General features: G+C 41.7%; 1 protein-coding gene across 1 annotated transcript; it reads right to left on the bottom strand.

Annotated features, from left to right (window-relative positions):
- Positions 1-611: 611 nt before the first annotated feature.
- COX18 (cytochrome c oxidase assembly factor COX18) lies at positions 612-21,308 on the bottom strand. Its single transcript, XM_073340379.2, has 6 exons — positions 20,889-21,308; positions 16,430-16,530; positions 15,442-15,605; positions 13,600-13,721; positions 10,288-10,395; positions 612-8,773 (listed from the first exon to the last, which is right to left on the bottom strand). Exons 1-6 carry the CDS (start codon positions 21,201-21,203, stop codon positions 8,600-8,602), a joined length of 984 nt encoding a protein of 327 aa, XP_073196480.2. The 5' UTR covers positions 21,204-21,308; the 3' UTR covers positions 612-8,599.
- Between the last annotated feature and the right edge of the window lie 2,180 nt (positions 21,309-23,488).

Here is a 23,488-nt window from a genome sequence, read left to right as displayed (position 1 = left end):
GCATGTGCATGGGGATAGGTATTCCTGATTGTACACATGTATGGGACATCAGGGGTGCACAAGTCAGGTATGGGTAAAATGGATCATGCACTTGTATGCATGCCTTCCAAATCTGGGCTTTTTGTATTAACTTGAAAATGTCAATTAAAAAAGGAAAAGAACTACTTCTGCTTATCCACCTCCCAACTCTAGCTATAGGACTGATTAGGTCCCATTTAGCTTTATGGAAAAAAAGAACCTGAAAATTTACCTGTGATCACCTATGAGGTAGCAAAAGTCTAGAGCAGTGGTTCTCAACCAGAGGTACACATACCCCTGATTCCCAAACCAGGGAAAGATAGGTATTCCTAAGTCACACGTAGGGCATGATCCGATAGGCATGCTCAAAGACTGCCAACCAGATGGTGTCCCATTTAAAACCCAGCCAGAGCAGTAAAAGAAGAAGATAATGGCACCCACCTTGTAGCTCAGTGGTTAGACCACTTGCCTAGGAGGTGGGAGACTGAGGTTCAATCCATCCTTTCCCGCAGTGGGGAAAAAGGATTTGAAGAGGGGACTCACACCTCTGGGGGATTCTGATACAGTGCTCCCTCCATCTCTCCTGTCAAAGCTGTTCCATTGTGGCTAAATAATGAAAGTCACTGGAGCGGGGGAATAGACCCTGGATCTCCCAGTGCATGTCCTAGCCACTCGAATATGTAGTCATTCTCTCTCTAGCCTGCAGCATGCCTAATTGCTCCAGTAAATCCAACAAAAAATGTTTTGGAGTATCCAAGAACAAAACAACACGCGTTTCAAGCAAAACAGCTTATTTTCACTTTCAAATAATTCCAAACCCAGGCAGAAGGGCAGTTATTGAAGATTATCATGTAAACTCACTGCTGGGCCTAAACCAACTGTTGGGAACAGTAAAGTTACTGAAAACATGAGAAAGTACTGTCTTGCCCTTACAGTATGGCAGCCTGTGCAAAAATACTGTATCTACTACTGAACTAATTAAATGCTGTTCAGGTTTAATGGCAGCTACCAAAAATTCTACTGCAATAAATGCGCCTGTATAACAGTTACAGTCCTTATTTACTGTACAAAGCACTGTTGCTGACTGGCTACAGAATTTCTTTCACAGGCTTGGATAAGTTCTTCAGGAACTCTCCACAGCTCTCAGGGATCATGGAAGTCCTGTTAAGGTGTAAAACAAGCCTCCATTTTCCTCAAGCTCCACCTGAGAGCACACTAACTCCCACAGTTATTCCTGAAAAAGAAGTCAGTTTAGAGCACTCAGGAACCAAAGCAGGAGACCAAATCTCCTGATCTCGGGCTTCTCGGCCTGATGGTAATACAAATAATAAAGAGCCTGATCCAACTCCTATTAAAGTCAATGGTAGTGCTGTCATTTACTGCAACAGAAACAATGTCGGGTCCCAAAAAAGCAAGTGCTGGAATTGTCAACTGCAACGTTGGGAGGCAGTGCTGAAACAAATAGTATTGACTTTCCTCTCTCCCATGGTGCAAAACCATTGTGATCAGAATCCAATGTCTGTTCAACAGAGTGAGGAGGGGAGAAGCTGTAACTTTGTGCCTCACCAATTAAGACTGTTTAGCAAAAGCCAAGATGGGCTGGATATGTGCTAGATAACTGAAGTTACAGAAACTCCTGACAAACATTAAGCAGTCATACTGCCCAGATACAGTAAATTTAAGGAGAAAATAGAATAAATGCTGAACAAGTGGGTCTGCTCCAAAAGCACCAGGTGAAAACAGAAATCTGCCACACAGAAGACTTTTTCATTCCTTAGGATTCCTTCACGTTTGAAAATGACACACAACTGTAGACAGTCCTCCTTAGTTACAGCTTGGGTCAACATTTCAGATAAGGACAAGATGAATCTTAATACACAATTTTATTACAATTTTACATATTTTATTGCAGATTACAATTTTCAGTGCATTTGTATTTGTTAAGTAATGAACAGTTGTACAAGCACTACTTAAAACTTTTAGTATGTACAAAACCTCTGCAATTTTACAAATATACAGCAACCCTTCTCCCCCCACATTGTGTATTTAGAGCTTTCTGAAATGTAGTCGAACATTGAGAATTTACTTTCTCTACGAGAGCAACTGTGAATTTCTGAGGGCCAGATCTGATCACTTTTAACATTGGCAACACTAAATGGACTGCTGACCTGCTACCAAATGTATGGTATCCGTTTCAGATTGGGGAAATTTATGGATCCACAGATAATCACAGCTGCTTATAAATCTTCTCCAGAACGGATTTCTGTTAAATATTATGTGTCTAGATCTCAACAGTGCAAAAACAAATAAAACACACACCACTCCTCTGCAAACTGCCCTTTATATTAATAGTACATATGCTCTACCCAGCTGTTCAGGAAACTAGACCTCTGTCTTTACATAACTGCCATGAAGATGGAGGATAATCTTTTCCCAGAATGATTCCATAAAAGTCACATAAACCTGGCATTGCTCCATATGTTTACCACAGCTGTTCCTGCTGACACTGCAGAACAGGTGAAGACAGTGGCCTGTTTCCCCCCATCTTTGAGGCTTTCACTTACCAGTTGAATATGTTGTATCTTCCTTTCCTCCTGTGGTTTTGAGGAAGGATAGTTTCAACCTTCATGAAAGGCTGCCTCATTTGCATGATGCAGACACAGAAGCAGGTGATGGATGCTAACTGCCACCAAATTTCGCTGCGATGGAAGTCCATTAACACTTTGGATTTGCATGCGGTCCTTAAAAGATCCCCTGATACAGTATTACTTGTTCAGCTGAATGGTAAAAAAAAGTGGGGCCTAACTTCATGGAATCTCTGTGCTGTGACTAAATGTCAAATGACATCTGGGGTTGACGCATGAAGTGGAATGCTATTGCCCCACAGGAGGCATAAAATGACTGATGGTATTATATATAACACACCAAGAGGCCAGCTGGGATAAACAAATGGAGCAACTTGAAGGAATTGCTGTGCGCTTGTATGTCAAAGATGCCCATGGTAAGCCACATCAGGGGAAGCTGAACACAAGAGGAAGACCCAGCGGACAATTAGGATCCTAAGAGCTGGAACTGCCTCTGAAAGTAGGGCTATGAAGGGTTGAATGAATCTGGCCTAACATCAAAAATTCTTATTTTAATTGTGCAAGAAGGGGAATAGGTTTTCAGTTTGAACCTGAACCAGTCAGATTTTGCCCGATGTCATTGCCTTAGTGGAATATTAATTTCAATTTAACATACAAAAATATAAATACTAGGGAAATCTTCTGAACTTATTTCCAATGGACAGAAGTAATATTACTGGACACAAAGGAATTTCCCACTCTTACATTCACCTGTGCAAATACAGCAAGTGCACACACTATTTGAAAGAGAACACAGATAAACAGTGGTGATTTCCATGGTAGTACCCCCAAAATGCAATTCGGGTTCTGAAGCACAGACTTTCCATAATACAGCCAGCAGCATGGTTAGTATTGCTGCTGACCCTGTAATAATATAAAACCATAAACCTATTTTTAGCTCATAGGTGCCACCTAGAGGTAGTACCATGTTTCCTTTTCTCTTGCTCTGAATGTGATAGAATGCATTTAATACTTAACATTCTCTTATGCTTAAATTGATTCCCAGCTTCCCTTGAAACTAATACAAGGGGTATAAGGCTTCTTCTGTGAAACTTTATGCATTTTAACAGAAGGTAGGAAGCAAGGAAAAAGTATATTACAGTTATACTTTGCAGATATATAATGCTCTTCAATTGTAGCTCTCTAAGCATTTTGCAAAGTTGAGTAAGCATTATTTTCATTTGCTTATTCTAAATATTCTTATCCATGTAAATGTCCAATCCCTCTTTGAATTTTGCAAAGTTCTTGGTCTCAATGACATCCTGTGACAATGAGCTCCAGTCTACTCACGGATTGTGAGAGAGCCTATAATCAGTTTTGGATTCTCTTCCTTTGTTTTATTCACACTTAATTATGAATCTCTAGTTTTGTTATCTGACCCTTCCCTAAAAACTCACTCATCTTAGGCCAAGAACTTAGCAGTACCATGAGATCAATTGTACTATGTATGTGAATAAGAGTAAGGGTAGGTCTTGCTCCAATTCTAGTCAATGAAAAATCTCCATTGACTTCAGAGGGAGGAGAAATAAACCCTGTAAGCATCGTTGGACAGACCATTCTATTTCTTCCTTTCTATTTTGTAGAGTGCCAAGACCAATATTTCATTTCTTTTCACTGCCTCGTTTTTCTACCCAACAAGACTTAAGCAAGTTACATTGTAAAGTGGGTTATTAAGATATTTAAAAGTACAATTAAAAAATGGATCAAATCTTAATCCTCAATCCTGCACTTACCTGTGTAATTACATGACTAGTTCTATAATGCTTATACTTAAATAGGTGCGTATTTGCAGGATAGGGATCTCTGACTAATCTAATAGAGGCAGGGAACATCTTTGGGTTTTTGAACTGCACACTGGCCCTAAAGTAGTAAATAAAATGAGAAATGAGTTCAGGATTTAGATTTATATATTAGAATATATAATCCTATGTGATTTTTATAACTGTACCTATATAAAATCCTTAGGATGAGTAAATAACTCAATGTTACATCTTATATTTTTAAAGCTGTGTCACTGAATAAACCATAAACTGGTACCAAAAGTTGCAATCTAGTGACAAAAAGAAAACAACTGGGAGTTCAGATAGTACCTGAGCCAGACTCAATCTGCCCACAGACAAGTCTTATTTTCTTTTTTGTAAGTGTAACTGAAAAATTAGACTAAACTGGACCTTGCTGAAAACTCTAGTGTTGCATTTGAGCATCCCAGGCAAACTGTAGGACTGCATTTTTTCCTTGATTACACTAGTTAGCAATGTTGTGTATGCAGTGCTCAAGTTGCTCTGCATTTCTTTGTTGGAAGGAGTAGTTTTACTAGCTGTGACTGGATCTCTGGAAAAGTAGTGTGTTTTCCACAGGTGTCAGGGAAGGGGAGAAGTACTTATCACATCTTATATTGCATGCCCAGCAAAGTGGGTGTAAGTGATGGACTGTATCCAGTGATTCAGTGCATCTCCATTCACACTGAGAATAGAAATACAGACATAAATGCTACAGCTAGGTTATGTTTCTGGATGTATTGGAAACAGACACACATCTGCTTTTGTGTCATCATTGCCTTGTTTGGCTATATAGTATATCTACCTAGTTCAAGATATTTGAAAAAAAACCAAGGATGTGTTTGAACAATGGGCCACTTCTGTGCTGAGTAGGGTGCTCGAGAGACCCTAAGTGCCTCCCACAAGGTCAGTCTTTCCCATTTGCCTCAAACATGTTTGCATGTTTATTAGCTTTCTTCAACTCAGTAGTAATGTACTACTAAACAGTTTTAGCTCCCTTTAAAAATGATTACAACTGGGGTCTAAACTAGACTATAAAGGCCACAGTGAGACAAATGTACTTACCTCCTTCTGTAAAGGACTTTGAGATCTACTGATAAGCACTAAAAGAGCTAGGCATTATTCCCATACATCTCACCCAGCACTCGTAAGCTTTGCTGCTGAGTGCAAATTTAGACTTACAATTTCAAAAGCATCCACTGATTTCATTGGGCGTCCAACAAGAGTCACTTTGTGGCTATTTTTTCCAAAGGTGCTGAACTCCCACAGTGGCAGCTGAATTCAGTGAGATGCAGTACTTATCACCTCCTGGGGGAAAAAAAAGCAAAAAAAGAACACCCATGCTACATAAGTGCCTCAAAGCTGGACACTTAGCATTAGAAGGCAGTTTAGAAAATTTAGTCTTAACCTTCATGTGCTTAACCTTACATGGATGTTGTGAGGGTTGACTGCTATTTGTACAGTCAGGTGAGAACCCCATTACAAAAATTAACACTGTAACTGGCAATATTCTCAGCAGAGGGCAGGGATTTAATAGACCTGGACACTGAGCGACCCTCATTCTGCCACTGGTGGTACCTCTTCTAAGTCATCAGTAAGAACACAGTAGGGAAACTGCCAATTTAGTGCCTGTCTTGTGAATGAAGGATTTCTGTCTGCAAGGCAGTCAATCTACCACTTTACATGGAAGCACTAAATCCACTTCAATTTAATGATAAAGTAAAACTAGTAAGATATTTCAATGTTTTTGGAGCAAGTACGGGGATATTTTATGCTCTCTACAGAGAATGTATTCTAAATGCACATGGAATGTTTATTTCAATTCTGGTGTGGGGGAGTGGAGATTAATAACTCCAAGATTAACAAATTAAACATTTACATTTTTAAACAAAATATTTGAAAAACCTTCCCCATTTACCTGCCAAATCCTGGATTAACACCATCCACAGCTGTATGTGGCAAGAGGCTTTTCAGCCAGTTGGCGAAGCAACAACTGCACTTCTGTGTTATCTGAGAAACAGCCAAAGCCACCAGAGCGCCCCATTCTCTTCAGTATTGGCTAAGGAGTATCAAACAGTCAGCTTGTTTCTCTTCTCTGTACCTGCCTGGAACCCTACTTACTCCTCTCTCCTCCACCAGGTCCCCCCACTCGTCTCTAACCATGGAGACAGCAGGCATTTCTTCCCTACAGAACTTAGTTTGAGATTCAGTTTGTTAAAGTTTAATGGGCCAAATACAACACTGATCGTAAGAATTCAGCAAATATGAATTTGTCCCAGTGCTATGACAAACACTGAAAACAGGATTACAAGCAATATGCTGCTTCTTGCTCTGGTTTCAGTAGTTGTGAATTTAGTGTCAAAACCAACATTGAATTCAATAAGCGCCATTTCACTGATTTTAATAAGAGATGAATCCAGCCTTTTGTCATTTATAAAACAAGTCCCTCCCTCTATGCTCTGCTCTTGGAGGGGGTAACCATGATCTACACTAAAAGACACAAACAAACTGGAAAGATTAGGGCAAACAAGGAGGTCTGATACAAACAGGGAGAAGGAATGGGAGGGAAAGGTAACAAGCATGGAATCCAAGAGTGGCTTTTTTAAAATGCATCTGGTTAGAAGAACAAAAATCTCATTTTTGGGAGAGGGCTGTGAAACTTCAATGGAAAGGGAGTTTAACTTGAAGGATCCATCAGAACAAAGGCACAACTGCCTGCTGATGTATGATGAAAGCAAATCAAGACAAGAACCCACAAAGGAGAAGGGTGTGAGTGCAGACAGCTGTCAGAAAGACTATGTTATGTATTCTTTCGATGTGTGCAGTGAGTAGCCCCAACATCTTCTACATTTGATACTGTGAATTTAATAAATTATCTGAACTGGCTTCCCATATCTGCATCTTTTTGCATTCAATTAAAATAATCATTTCATTTCAATTTTATGTTGTCATAATTAATTCCTCTCTTTATGGACACTGAACTTAAACATTCCACAGTGTGAACATGACATATAAAACAATGGTTTTTTGGTCTTGCAGAGCCCTGTGACATAGTTCTATACAAAGTGAGATCAGTATCTACGACTACTGCCAGAATAATATGCTTTTTCACATGATGCTTTTTTTTAAAAACACAAAGCAGGATAAGTATAATTATACCCATTTTATACATAGGGAAACTAAAATATGGAGAGATGAAGTGACTTACACAAGGTCATGAGAGCCAAGAACAGAACCCTTGTATCCTGAGTCAAAGTTCTGTACCTGTTCCCCTGGATAGTAGCAGTAAACCTTTCCTCATGCTGTGTAAATCCACAGATTCCTATCTTATTTCAGATTAGTTTGCTGACACTGCAAACGAGTGGGCAATTAATCCACCTTTGTAGTTTCACAAAAACACCATCTCAGTTGTCAGTAGAACTTTCCCATGGGCCAACAGATTGACAACATGTGGTCAACTACTGAATCTGAACCTGAACCAGAACAAGTGTCCGAGAGAAGAGATCTAGCACACCATTACTAAACCAGTGACCCATTCAGTCTTCAAGTAAAGCTACATGTTGCTGTTCACTAGCCTGCAGTTAAGATCAGACTCAGTGTAAATAGCAGAGCTACATCAGCCACAATTTTAACATCCAGCTTCATTCTGTATTACCAAAAAAGGAAAGAAGCTGCTATTAATTGGACACAACTTACAAAAATACCACATGAACTAAAAAAATCCCAACAATTTTGCACTGCACCAAGAAGTTAGTACAATTACCCTTCTTGATGTCAGAGACAACCATTGTTTTATTAGGAAAAATACAATCCCAACAACAGCCTTTCACATTCTAACTGTTTCAAGGAGACACCCAGGGCTTGTCTACACTACTGCTTAAGTTGATGCCACTTACGTCACTCAGGGATGTGAAAAAGCCACCCCCTGAGCGACATAAGTTACATCGACTTAAAGCAGTGTCCACTCTGTGCTATGTTGGCGGGAGACGCTCTCCCGTCAGCAAGGAGTTTCTTCACCAGGTGCGCTACAGCAGTACAGCTGCATCAGTGCCACTGTGCTGATGTAGTGTGGTAGCATACACTTGCCCCTATATTAAATAGGTACATTTCAAAACAATATGACTTCTGAATTACTCAAGTTGCCTGTATAGTGTAGTTCTTCCACCAGTGCAAAATGAATCACTTTTTTAAAAAGTACTTAGCATAAAAGGCAGAGACTATATCCCTATAAGGAGTGTCTGAGTCAGACTTGGTCCTCGGTATGTGGCAGAGTCGACGAAAAGTTGGAGAGCGCAGTAGCAGGTTGTGTGAGAGTCCCATGAAGCTGGAGGATAACCAGTACAAAGCCATGGACTGCAAGGAGAGAGGAACACAGCATTCAGCAACCCAAAAGGCAATAAAAGCACTGCAATTCCAGTAGCTTTTCACAAACTACAATAATTGATTATTTCTTATTAAGAAAGTCAACTCTCCTACATATGCACCCTTAAATAAATAACTGCGGTTAAGCAATGCTTCCATTACAAACCCTATTTTTCAGGGTTTCTGAACTCTACTGTAAAAATGTGATCTATGCTAAAATTTGACAAAACTACAGGACCCACTGTTTTAAATTCATATTTAAACTTTTCTCCTCTTTTAGTCTAAATAGGCTTGATAAGCCCATCTATGTACAAGAATCTCTTAACCCCTTCAAACACACAATTAAACATGCATTTCTTCACATACAAATCTACTCTAAAAACATTTTCAAGATTCTCTCACGGAAAATTCTGCAAATCTAAATTATAGGTTGTTCATATCTAACAGTAAATAAACCTTTTATGCAACGTCATCTGTCTCTAGTTACATGAACATGGTTTGCCTTTCAATTCACAAGGTCAACCCAAATATAGACCAACTCCAGATATTTTCTAAAACTCAACTTTTAAAAAATGATGTTAGCAACAATGAGTTTGTGGGCTCTTTCTTTTTAGTATTTGGCAAAAATACTAGAAAGCAGCTACTTTTAATTTAAAAAAACAACAATCCATATTGAACATGTACCATAGTATAAACACCATGTAAAAATCTCATTTATTCCAGTAAAAGTTTGCATAGTAGGATTTAGATCAACCTACTGTCAATAGGCTATTTAATAGAATAGTTTTTTTGGATTCTAACAGTGTAATCATAAAAATACACATTATATGCAAAATAATTAAAACAAAACCAAATTTTAAAAACCCCATTCCACTGACAGCTTGACCTTGTTTCTTATTTTCTCTATCAACCTCTTTTCTATAGTGATGCCAGTCTTAGTAACTACTTTGTGTCCTCTCTGCCATGCAATGAGCAACACTCAGTTCCAGTATTACTTCCAGGAGACCCAAAAAACACCACATCACATTTGTTTAACATTTGAAGTCAACTGCTTCCATGGGTCTCCCAGCCTATCTTTCTGCTAGGGGATTTCTCATGATGGCCATCTTGTCTTATCTATGTCTGTCTTATAGATTGCAAGCTCCTTGGAGCACGTTACTTGTTACTGTGTCTCATATATTATGAAACATGCAGCGCTTGTAACAACGCACATAACACTTTCGGAAGACCCTAGAGGCTGCATCTAATGTAATGTAAGTGCAAACAGCACCTTTCCCGTATGCAATATTGAACGGTGACCCTTATAGATTACAAATCCTCCACACACTACTACTTGAGTGAAGTCATTGCTATTAAAATGGTATGAAGTGTAATATCAAGTATGGTCCACCATATAGATCATGCACTTGGGCGGCACTTAGAGCACCATGAACCAAGTCTGGCCAACACAGGCACGGACTAATGCAAAGTCTCACATACTACATACGATTATGTTTTGTACTTACTGAAGGTACAGTTGCAGCAATAGGAATCATCAGTATTGACAGGCCTCGAATGAAGTTGGTAGCGTACTTCTGGAACCTGGACAGTTCAAGTTTTCGCAGAGCAAAGATCTGAAAAGGCAAAACCAAAAGAAAACAACATACACACACACCAGAGAAAGATTTTTATTTTTTAATACAAGGGAAGTTAAACATGCACAGTCAATGTTAGAACAGGTTTGTTCCACCCAAATATTCTTTTCACATTCTTTTCAATTATTAGGAGGCTCAAATCAAGTATATTTAAAACGTTCATAAATTCCTTCCTTTAATTTGTTTGGTGCCTTACAGTTAATACTCAATCCTTTCCTGGCAGATTTTATACCAAGACTAAGAGTCATTCACCTAAAACATTTTAAGAGAATAGCTTGTGCACATTGAATAAGCCTCCAGCACCTTTTCCTCAAGCACAGTCCTCTGAGAGATGGCTACTGAGAAGATATGGACCATTATCCCCAACCTGCTTAATGAGTAATTGAACGGAAGCAAAACATGTATAGGCAAACCATGACTTTCATTTTGCAAAACTGTCCTAATCCACATTACTTGGAAAAAATAAAACAGAACAAGAATGAAATCAAGACACATGAAGGCAATGAGGAGGACTGTGATAGATAACAGAGAGAGATTAAATAGTAACTATTTCTGCAGAGATTTGCAAAAGAGCAAGAACATGGGGTATCAAGATTCTTTTACATATTTTATTCTTAATATACATAAGCATTCTCATTCTTATTCCAAAAAATTCAGTATATCAACAAGAATTTATAATGAAGCCTGGTTTAATGTGTAAGCCACTTTTCTTTCCTTTCAATTGTTATTTTATTTTCTGTTTGATCCTGCCTCCTCCCACAATGAAGGAGCATCTTTGGACTCATCAAGAATGCCAAAAAGAGACCACAGACTTGTGTGTGTAGTGCCCCAATATCTATGAACTTCTGTTGTATGTGTAGGACATATTCCTGCTTATGATGTAACAAATTTATAAAAAAAGCTTGAGTTCAAAATTAGTGAAACATTCTTGATTTTACACTTCTTTTAACATATGTCTTCTCAAATACATGTACTATGCAATGTTTACTAGCTTTAATTATGAAAGAGACAAAAGGTTTATCTGTCAAAAATAACTGAAAACTCTTTACTTTCTATTTTTAAAGTGATGAATGGGTTTTTTTTTTTTTTTTACAATACAATGTGAGTTCTCAATGTTGGGACAGCATACTTCTCAGGAGTGGAAGTAAACTTTCTTCACTACTAGATGGGTTTTCAGTCATTAATCAAAGAACCACCAGAATGTATAAATATAGAAACTGCACGATACTTGTTCATTTGGAAAATGGGTTCAAATAGTTAAGTGCTGAGATGCACTGGCTAATCTTGATGACACAGATTCATAGATACTAAGGTCAGAAGGGACCATTATGATTATCTAGTCCGACCTCCTGCACAATGCAGGCCACAGAATCTCACCCACCCACTCCTGCAAAAAACCTCTCACCCATGTCTGAGCTATTGAAGTCCTCAAATCGTGGTTTAAATACTTCAAGGAGCAGAGAATCCTCCAGCAAGTGTCCCGTGCCCCATGCTACAGAGGAAGGCGAAAAACCTCCAGGGCCTCTTCCAATCTGCCCTGGAGGAAAATTCCTTCCCGACCCCAAATATGGCGATCAGCTAAACCCTGAGCATATGGGCAAGATTCACCAGCCAGATACGACAGAAAATTCTTTCCTGGGTAACTCAGATCCCATCCCATCCCAGGCCATTAGGTCTATTTACCATGAACATTTAAAGATCAATTAATTACCAAAATCATGTTATCCCATCATACCATCTCCTCCATAAACTTATCGAGTTTAATCTTAAAGCCAGATAGATCTTTTGCCCCCACTGCTTCCCTTGGAAGGCTATTCCAAAACTTCACTCCTCTGATGGTTAGAAACCTGTGTCTAATTTCAAGTCTAAACTTCCCAATGACCAGTTTATATCCATTTGTTCTTGTGTCCACATTGGTACTGAGTTTAAATAATCCCTCTCCGCTATTTATCCCTCTGATACATTTATAGAGAGCAATCATATCTCCCCTCAACCTTCTTCTGGTTAGGCTAAACAAGCCAAGCTCCTTGAGTCTCCTTTCATAAGACAAGTTTTCCATTCCTCGGATCATCCTAGTAGCCCTTCTCTGTACCTGTTCCAGTTTGAATTCATCCTTCTTAAACATGGGAGACCAGAACTGCAAACAGTATTCCAGGTGAGGTCTCACCAGTGCCTTGTATAACGGTACTAAAACCTCCTTATCTCTACTGGAAATACCTCTCCTGATGCATCCCAAGACCACATTAGCTTTTTTCACGGCCACATCACATTGGTGGCTCATAGTCATCCTATGATCAACCAACACTCCAAGGTCCTTCTCCTCCTCCGTTACTTCTAATTGATGCGTCCCCAGCGTATAACTAAAATTCTTGTTATTAATCCCTAAATGCATAACCTTACACTTCTCACTATTAAATTTCATCCTATTACTATTACTCCAGTTTACAAGGTCGTCCAGATCCTCCTGTATGATATCCCGGTCCTTCTCTAAATTGGCAATACCTCCCAGCTTTGTATCATTCGCAAACTTTATTAGCACACTCCCATTTTTTGTGCCGTGGTCAATATAATAATATCTATAAGAGGTTCCAGTTTCTCCATTCCTTTGCTTTCTTAAAATAACAATAAAGCACTTTTTCTCAATCACTATTTTAAACTTAATAGTTTTAAGTAGTTTGCTTTTATCAAGTTTTCAGCTCATTTAGAATCATACCTACTGTACCCACAATCATCACTTACAATACATGAGAAGTGGAACTACATCACTCTAACAAGGAAAAGAAAGCCACCAGTAATACAGCCCACAGGAATGTATTATTCACACACCAAAACCGTAACCTTTATAAGCTGCAGTGTTAATAAAATGCAGTACGCTAATTAAAGTATTCTCACAGGAATCACTCTGGAGTGAAGAGTAAACTTTTCTGAGGTTAACCTACTTAAAGTCCGTTTCTGAAATGCCACATTAGAATTTATCAGCAATTACAATGTGCAGGACCCATACGACCTCAACCTTGAAACAATTATACAGTTTTTCCCTTCTAGATCATGAATTAAGGTGCATATTTATAATCAGAAGCTGCCATGGTATTTTTACACTTTGTAAGGTAGTCGTGAACCGGTCCTAACTTTATAGAAAGAATTATAATTTTTACAATGGTCCAACATTCACCACCAACATACCTCCACTATCAGCAAATTGAGGAGCCCAAGTGAGACTGGCAAAATCCATGTAGTATCTGGTACAGTAAGGTCTGTAAACCACAGGGTTCCACCTGTTGACAGCTGTTCCTGAACTGCAAGGACTGTTTAAAATACATATATATATATTTAGTATGTCTTGCTCCTTAAAGTCAGTCAAAATTATGCATAATTTTGCTTTTAAATTGGACTTTCAAAGTAAACATTTTTGTTATTCTGTGGCAATCCATTTTTTTGTGTGCACACATGCGTGCCAACTGGCAATTTTATCATCCTTCCTTTCCTTCAGAACCAGGGCAAGGAACTGATGTAATGAAATATATAAATCCCAAGTAGGAAAGCTCCTTCCCCTGCCAGGTAGTAGCATAAACTCACATTCAAGTCTTACTCACAATCAAACATATATACATTTGAAAACTGTACTACTTATAGACTGTGAAATGACTACAAGACAAAATCCACTATATGATATAAAGGAGATATAGAAATCAAAGAATTCCAAACAGTGGATTTGAGAGAATGTTGTATTTATCACTGTCTTAAAAAACTGGTTCTTACAAAGCATCAGTTGGAAATTCACTTTGCAAACACAAATTATTAGTTTCTCTTTATGTATATAATGATTTATTTTAAAAAAACCTTTTAATCCAAAAGATTAAAAAGTGAAGGCAGTCTGCCATCTAACAAGAAAAGGAAATTATTAGTGAGAACTGCAGGCTGATAGGATTTGGGGCAAACAGATGATGAAAAATAACTTGTTCTGAATCTTCTGTCCCTAACCGCAAAAATTTTATAACAATAAAAAAATGTCCTAATAGTAGCTAAACTTTATTGGGCTAAATGACTAGTTATTTATTATAATTATCATATTTAGCAATTTAAACAATGTCATGTGCCAGAGGAACAGAAACATTACAATTATTTTTAAGATCTGCCCACTGAAGTTGAAAAGTCTCTCTCATATGGGGGATGCCATTAAAGATACAATATTCACCAATGCAGGAACTCGCAGTGACCAAAGTACTTTGTTAGACTTGGAATACAAGATATCATGGTATTTTAATCAAACGCAAAAGTGTCAAATGTTAGGTTAATGCTGCATATCATAATCTAGTTTTTAAATGGTCAAAACACCAATACTGCAGACAGCATAAAATAAAATATCATCTTGATGAACGCATTTTATTTTATTTAAAGTTAAGGCTTTATAATGAAAGAAAACCCCACAGTTTAATTTTAAGCATACTGTTGCGTTAGTATCTTTACATACTAAGTATGACTTCTATTACTTTGGCTTGCAAAGCACACAAAATAATTTAGTGCCCAAGGAGCAGACCAAACATGTTTTAGATTGTTCCTAGAGCTCAAATTCCAGCACTGCTGTTAACTGATCATCCCATGCATCCCACTTTGCTCTTTCAGCTCAGAGCTGCACTATAGTGCAGCATAGAAATATCCTTACAGGCACGGCTGGCAAATTAACAGAAAGGTTATTTTGTGGCTATGGATGCACTGAGTTCCTGATCTACCAGAACAATTCGGGGTGCAAAAAGTACAGGAATAGGCCAGTGGTAGGCTTCTGGATTACATGGACCAATGGCATAGCATCTATGACATGCCTATTCAAAAGTCTTACAAATACAGTATTATTTGTATTAGTCACTTAGCTGTGTTTGGGCTATTTTTTCAACAATCTTACATCTCAAACTCAACAACTCAAATTCTTACATTTAAAACCAAATTATGTTTGTAAACATTGTAACTGGAGAAGTGTATTTATCAAAACAGATGTATATTTTCAGTACAACTGTTCACAATGATCACCTTCTGAGTCTGCTGCACCTACGCTGCAGTTACGCAAAGCTATGGAAACAAACACCCACACTGGAATCTGTATCCACATCAACAGACTGGCCTTGAAGGGGTGGCAGTTGTCTCGAACATACAACTCTGAAACAATCCTTCCTAGATTCTTCCTGAAGTGGAACCTGATTGGAAAACAAAACAAAACTCCTTGTAATAGAACTTCTCAAATTCTAAAATAATAAACCATAGGTTGCATATCACACTTAGTTCATTTCAAATATTGCACTGGAATACCAGGTGAATGAAGTCAAACCAGGGAGTTCTTCCTTTATGGCCTAAGACAGCCTTCCAGCTGTTGTCTGCCAATCACCTCCAATCTCACCCTTCAAACCCTTTTCTTTTCTGTGGGCTTCTAATGTTAACCTCTTCACCATCACTGTTTCCTAGCAATACTGTTCGATGTCTTATTCTGTGTGCTGTATTTATCTGATTTAAGACTACAAGCTCCTCAGAGTACAGACCACAGGCCAGATTCTCAGACTGCACTCTGTCCCATTTACATCACTCTGACAGTGCAAAGGAGATGGAGCTACCATACCAGGTCAGCTGGGGATTCCTCTTGCATAAGGGAATCACTGGATGTACTAAAGCTGACACAGCCAGGTCCTGCCATCCCCTCCTAAGAAAGATTTAGAAACCATAGCTATGGGTCAAATCTTGGTCCCACTGAAGTCAACAACTAAACCCAGACTGACTTCAGTGGAAACAGGAATTGGCCTTATAAGTTTTAGACCATTACAGATTCAGTGCTTCAAATGAGCATATTCCCTAAATGTTTATGTAAATAACACAGAAAAGTTTTAAATAAAATAGGAAGTCAGAATCCATTATTTTAGTGTCAGATTTGTAGAGCCTTTTTATATATACATATTGCCATCATCTTTATATATGCCTCTTATGTTCAGCCCAAGTGGATTTGTAAGATACTGTACAATTATTATCTTACCTAGCAACCTTTTCAGACCAACCCAGTTGCTTCCCACGAATTGAAACTTCATAGCGAAGACGCTTAGCTAGGTTTTCTATTTCAGGCTGCAAATTTTCCAGCTAGCTAAAGAAAAGGAAGAAATGATTATACAGCAAAATAAAGGAGTTTCATCTGCAACCAGTCTCTCTACCCCATATCTTCTTGTATGTGTACTGTAAAGTGAAATGCATGCATCTGTGGGTGCTTGTTGCCTGCAAATATGTTGGACTTTTGAGGACCTTGAGTGAGAATGCCAAAGTATTTCTAACAAAAACAAATAATGAAACATAGAATCATAGAATATCAGGGTTGGAAGGGACCCCAGAAGGTCATCTAGTCCAACCCCCTGCTCAAAGCAGGACCAATTCCCAGTTAAATCATCCCAGCCAGGGCTTTGTCAAGCCTGACCTTAAAAACCTCTAAGGAAGGAGATTCTACCACCTCCCTAGGTAACGCATTCCAGTGTTTCACCACCCTCTTAGTGAAAAAGTTTTTCCTAATATCCAATCTAAACCTCCCCCACTGCAACTTGAGACCATTACTCCTCGTTCTGTCATCTGCTACCATTGAGAACAGTCTAGAGCCATCCTCTTTGGAACCCCCTTTCAGGTAGTTGAAAGCAGCTATCAAATCCCCCCTCATTCTTCTCTTCTGCAGGCTAAACAATCCCAGCTCCCTCAGCCTCTCCTCATAACTCATGTGTTCCAGTCCCCTAATCATTTTTGTTGCCCTTCGCTGGACTCTCTCCAATTTATCCACATCCTTCTTGAAGTGTGGGGCCCAAAACTGGACACAGTACTCCAGATGAGGCCTCACCAATGTCGAATAGAGGGGAACGATCACGTCCCTCGATCTGCTCGCTATGCCCCTACTTATACATCCCAAAATGCCATTGGCCTTCTTGGCAACAAGGGCACACTGCTGACTCATATCCAGCTTCTCGTCCACTGTCACCCCTAGGTCCTTTTCCGCAGAACTGCTGCCTAGCCATTCGGTCCCTAGTCTGTAGCTGTGCATTGGGTTCTTCCGTCCTAAGTGCATCAATCAATCTTTCCAGGTGAGATGCAATCAACACTTGTACTTACTTTTTTATTACAATTCATTATAGGTTTTTAGGTATATAAAAGGGTCTGTACACAATTGTTTTTACAAAAAACACTGTGGTGGAACCCCTCACCCATGTTTTGAACAGCCTTATAAGATATGATTATGCAGCCACTGAAGTCAATAGCAAAAATCTCATTTAATTCAATAGGATCAGGCCCGGGATGTGGCACTGAAAATGGAGTATTACATTTTTGCAGTCAATACGCAAAATACGCAGTCAAGATACAAGTATGAAGAAGTACTGGTAAGAGAATTTGTAATATTTGTGACTAAACATGAAATTAATATATTTGTTCTTAGAGAACTCCTGATTGTGAACAAGGCAAAATACACAAATGGTACAGAGAGCTGTATAGGATACAAGGACTATATCACAGTTGGCATGATTCATCTCTACTACTCAATAGCTTTTTAAAAAGTAGAAAAGATGGCCACAACATACCATACTTATTTTGATATAGAGAATCATGTGACAACTAGTTAGCAAGGTCAAAATAGATTGTATGGCTTACTACCATTCAGATGTATTACTACACATCATCTATTTATAAAACCACACTAGAGGATTACCTCCTCTGAATTTGTGGTTGGTATAAAATGAGTCTGCCATACCTGCATTATAACTGGTTCAGTATATACACAGACATGTAGTGCCAATAACTAACACCACCAGTTTAAAGTTACTTTAATTGTCCGAAAAAAAGAGTTATGCCTGAAGTCATTCTGTATGGTGAAATCAAAACTACTATTTTCTGTCCATTTTCTCAAGCCTCACCAGTAGCAAAATGCAAACAGGAAAAAGATTTCCTGGCCTGGATTTCCTGCCACACTTCTGCTCTTACTATTTTGGACTCTCCTGAGAAAGGCACATTAATAGCTGAGTTTTAGTAATACTCCACCCTTATTCAGTGCTTTGAAAATGTAAATTCCCAACTAAATAAGGAGTGTTGCAGCCACAAAGGATGTGCTATTGATATTCACTGCCGAGTTAATTAAAATAAAATAAAAACCTAACCAGAAATCAATGTACCACAAAGGACTGTTAGGCTGAGTCTGTTAAATCTGCAACATTACAAGCAGTATCTACAGAAAATTTTACTGCACTCTTTGCCAGTGATTATACTTATTTCAATTCCACATTAGCTGAACCACTACTGCAGGGGTGGCCAACCTGTGGCTCCGGAGCCACATGTGGCTCTTCAGAGGTTAATATAGGGCTCCTTGAATAGGCACCAACTCTTGGGCTGGAGCTACAGGGGCCAACTTTCCAATGTGCCGGGGGTGCTCATTGCTCAACCCCGGCTCTGCCACAGGCCCTGCCCTCACTCCATCCCTTCCCCTCCCTTGAGCCGGCCATGCCCTCGCTCCTCCCCCCTAAAAAGCCTCCTGCATACCATGAAATAGCTGATCGAGAGGTGCGGGGAGGGAGGGAGAGGTGCTGATCTGCTGGGGCTGCAGGTGGGTGGAGGGGGAGCTGACAGGGGCCTGCTGACATATTACTGTGGCACTTTGACAATGTACATTGGTAAATTCTGGCTCCTTCTCAGGCTCAAGTTGGCCATCCCTGCACTACTGGATGTAACCTTCCAGCAGCTCTGGTTTTGGCACTACTTTTTGCATTCTAAGTGCATTATTACAAAGCAATTGCCTCATATTAAATTGAAACTAATAAAATACTTGGCATTTTCACAATGCTTTTTTATCCTGATTTCCTGAAATACTTTACAAAGGAGGGGAAAGTATTCTCTCACATCTTGTAGACAGGAACACACAGAATAAAAGCAAACTTGATTAAATACAGCCTCTTTACTCAAATAAAACATGGCTGTTGTAATTCTAGGGTTGCAAAGGATTCTGCAACTCTTTAGCAGTGAAGTATTTGACTGCAACCACTACTGCTGACACACTGTCTACTCTCTTTAGTGCAATAAATACCAAAAGGTATATTATCTTGTGATTCAAAAGGCTTCACCTGCAACACTTTACTGTGATTTTGTTAGGTTTCAAACTATAAAATATTTTAACAAGCCAGCACTTGGTTGGTTTGCAGGCCTCTGGGGAACATCAGTGGTGTTGAAAGAGTTGTGTAAATGATTCATATCATCCTAATGGCTTACCAAAAACATATTCAACAGTGGAGACACTTAACTAGGTTTTCATTTTTACACACTAAGAAAATTAAACATAATGAGTTGTGATTCTTCATAGAGTAGTAATTATGTGTAGTACCTGGTTTAAGCCTTTTATAATTGTACATTTTAGTTTTACATGTACACAGCATATCATGCTATAACATATTACATATACATAATAAATGCTATAGAATAAAATGGATTAGACTGTATTGTGTGCAGAATATACATGAGGCAGCATATCTAGTATTTCGAAGCGCTGAACTCTTGTCTACAAAAGGGCATCCACCAAGGCAGCTGAGCTAGAGGTAGCACTGGTGGGAATATTTTGTTAAAATTAATGTGGACACAGCCAGAAAGCACCCATGTGTTAATACTGTCTAGGCTATGTCAGTCTTAACTCTGTTCCTGAGCAGTGGCACAGATCACATTAGATTACAGTGCGACATCACTACTTTAGTTACACTCTCCCAACACATCATGTGACATTGCAACATGGTGGGGTACATGACAGCTGGTCCGCAACAGAGCCACGCAGCTCTGTAGGCACAGGGTACCCGCAGGCATGAGGAAACTCTCAGCAAGTTTCCTTGGCTACACAGGTTGCCAAGCCCCTCACTAGCAAAGGAGGTTATCTTCTGTTTTCCAGCTCGGCACTACGGTAATACGCAGACCCAGGAGGAGGGAGAAGAATCATTCTCCTTAACCTCGGAGGAGAGCACAAGAAGCAATGGGGCTTAAATCGGTTTAGGCTGAAGATTAGGAAAAAGCCCCCGTCAGGGTGGCTAAGCCCTGGAACAAACTGCCGAGGGAGGCTGTGGAATCTCCGTCCCTGGGGCTTTTTCAGAGCCGGTTGGACAAGCACCTGCCAGGGGCGGGCTAGAACAGCAGCGGGACTAGCGGGGGGGGGGGGTAGACACAGAGGGGGGCGGGGGGGTAGACACAGAGGGGGGAGGGGGTGTCGTGAGGGGGCTGACTCGTGCTCAAGCCGCTGCCGCCCCAGGGGCTAGCACCCGTGGGGAGGGTGACAGGCCAGACGAGGGAGCGGCTCGTGTCAGCGGGGTGCGGGAGGGGGAGACTCGTGGGCAGGGCTCACCACCGCCTCCCCCCGCGCCCCCAGGTGCCCGCGCGGGAACAGCGGAAGGTGGGACCGGGGCACCCCACGTCCCGCTCGGCCCCCCGCGGCCCCCCGGACCCACCTTGGCCAGGATGTGGCCCTGGTGCGCGGCCAGCGGCAGGGTGAGGCCGGTGCGCAGGGCGGCGCCGGCGCACACGATGCTGAGCCACCAGGGCAGCCCGGTGCCCGCCTGCAGCGCCACCAGCCCGCTCTCCGCCCAGTGCACGGCGGCCGACTCCGCCAGCGCCTCGTACAAACCGCCCGGGCTCGCGCTGGGCAGGGAGGCGGCAGAGGCGGCAGAGGCGGCGGCGGCGCGCGACCCCCAGCCGGGCGGCAGCAGGAGCCGCTGGCGGAGCGGCCTCGGCAGCTCCCGCCCCACGCGCCGGCAGCACCACATCCCGGCAACGGCCGGGCGCGCGCCAAGAGTCCCCGCGGCCCGTAGGTTGGAGTGGGGCGGGGACCCAGCGCGTCCTCCTCCCGCGCGCGCCTCGAACTCTCCGGCTCTCACCCCGGAAGGCACGCGGCAGTTGTTTCCGGCCGGCCCCCGAGCGGGCGACTGAGGCCGCGGCCTAGAGCGCCCCCTCCCCGCCCGCGCGCGCGCGCGCAGCTGCGGGAGGGCGGGAGAGGCGCCATGTTGGATTAGGGCGGGTTTTGCGCGGAGTCAGACCCCGCTCCGCCTACGCTGGAGACCGTTGGAAGAAGGGGGAGCGGGGGAGGGGGGGGGGCATGGCTTGTGAGGACGTGGGGATGGGACTGGGCAGGGAACGGAGGAGGCCAGGCTTGTGGAGCGGGCCAGCATGGGGGGAAGGGGGCTTTGAAGGTATGTCGGGTCAGGCTGAGGCTGGAGCGCGGGCTGCAGTGTCAGGTGTGGGAACCAAGGTCGCTGAGGCCAGGGGGGAAGCTCTCAGTATTACTGGGATCTGCTCTCCTCGTGGAAAGGTGTCAAGCAGGCCCTGAGGCCGACCCTGTGCTAAGGCATCTGTCCTCCTGGAGCCGGGGTCTGCCTCCCTCCCTTCCCTTGTGAGGTATTTGGGCCTCTTTGCGTTTGTATGATTCACGCACAGGTCGGCTGGAGGGAGTCCCAACATCATCATCGTGCAAAACTGAGGGTGGGAGGGGTGTAGGAGGAGATAGAAAACCTCCTGCTGCAGGCACCACAAGGAATTGTACCCGTGCCTGCTGAGCCAGTCTGCCTTTGGGTTCAGGTGCCCGTTGATGTGGATCGCTCTGAGGGAAATGAGGAACTGTTCTGCTCACCTTGTTATTTCCACGTGTAGTGCCAGACACCTAGTTCCCCCGTGGTTGTTTAAATACCCCTCTATAGGCTTATTGTCTGATTGAACCAGGATGTAGGTCCCTCTTAGGGTCGAGCCTGGAACCCTGGCAGAGCTAACCTGACTGGTCTCAGCTCCCCAGAGGCCCTTGGTATGTGTTATAAGGACGAAAGGATTTGGAAGGCAGAGGAGCATGGCTTTGTGGATGCTGTCGTGGACTGACCACTGTTAAAGGAGTTGAACACCTGTGCTGGAACCCATGCTTGATTTTTCATGTGCTGTATGGAGTCCTATATCTTTCATATGAAAGTTTGAAGACTTCTGATGCATGCTTGTGCCCGTGGAGCGATCCCTATGCACAGCACTAGGAGTCCTTGCAGTTGGAGGCATAGTGCCTCCTGGGGCTCTGGAGCAAGAAAATAAATTCCTGGGTAAAACCAAATAACTTTTCTTGGCACTGATGATGAAGCCTTGCACATGGAGGAGATTCCACATCCAAGATGTAGCCTCGAGCACTGCTGACAGTGATGGAGCTCTGATCAGGATGTTGTCCAGGAAGGGATACAGGTGAGTTCCCTGTGACCTGAGTCTGACTCTTACCATGACCAACATCATTGTAAAAACCCTGGGGGCCAAGGACAGGCCAAATGGGAGTGTTAGGAACTGATACTGTCTCCTGCCGTATGCAAACCTCAGAAGTCTGTGGTGGCATGGTCTGATGGGGATATGGAGATAAGATTCCACTCGATCTACTGAAGTCAAGAAGGCCCCTGGGACAAGGATGACATTGTAGAGACCTTGGTCTCCATCTGTAACTTTGTTTTCTTCATCCACTTGTTGAGCTTTTTGAGGTCAAGAATGGCTCTGATACATCCCTCCATTCCCTCACTGTTGCATAATGAAGATGTAGAACCCACAGAACCTTTCTTCTGAGAGAAGGCATTCTATCACTCCTATAGCCAGAAGAGATATTTCCTCCTGGATTAGATTGGGTTTTATAGGGGTAACTCACTGCTCCCTGAGGCACTTGTGCATGGTCAATGAAAACCATTTCTTTAGGAAATGGGAGATCCTGACCCCTAGCTTTAGCTCTGGATGGAGGCCTATGTGATGTGTGTCAAAGTGGATGGGAAGAGGGCAGACAGGGAGGTTGAGATCCCTCCAGACTTTGTCCACTGTTTTCCCTGGGGAAATCTTTTGTGGTTTTGTTGGTACCTCTCAGGAAGAGGTGCAAAAAGAACACCTGTCCAAAGGCTAGTTTACATCCTTTTCTAGGGGAACTTAATAGGGAAAGGAGAGACTGGATTTTGCCACATTGTCAGCCACCACTTTGTCCATGTTTTCTTCAAAAAGGAGGGAGCCTGTAAACTTGGCTGAGCACAGGACCTGTATAGAGTAAGTATCCATG

The sequence above is a fragment of the Lepidochelys kempii genome, chromosome 4, assembly GCF_965140285.1.
Source record: "Lepidochelys kempii isolate rLepKem1 chromosome 4, rLepKem1.hap1, whole genome shotgun sequence".
In the NCBI taxonomy this organism is placed as follows: domain Eukaryota; kingdom Metazoa; phylum Chordata; order Testudines; family Cheloniidae; genus Lepidochelys; species Lepidochelys kempii.
Note: the sequence above shows the minus strand (reverse complement) of the source record. Positions and strands in the feature narration are given on the sequence as shown.

Excerpts from the sequence above, each read along its gene's own strand:
- COX18 (XM_073340379.2), bottom strand. The coding sequence starts at position 21,203 with ATGTGGTGCTGCCGGCGCGTGGGGCGGGAGCTGCCGAGGCCGCTCCGC. Across the intron at positions 13,722-15,441 it reads AGGTGCAGCAGACTCAGAAG|TCCTTGCAGTTCAGGAACAG; the intron begins GTGATCATTGTG and ends TATTTTAAACAG. Across the intron at positions 8,774-10,287 it reads TTGCTGCAACTGTACCTTCA|TCCATGGCTTTGTACTGGTT; the intron begins GTAAGTACAAAA and ends CTCTCCTTGCAG.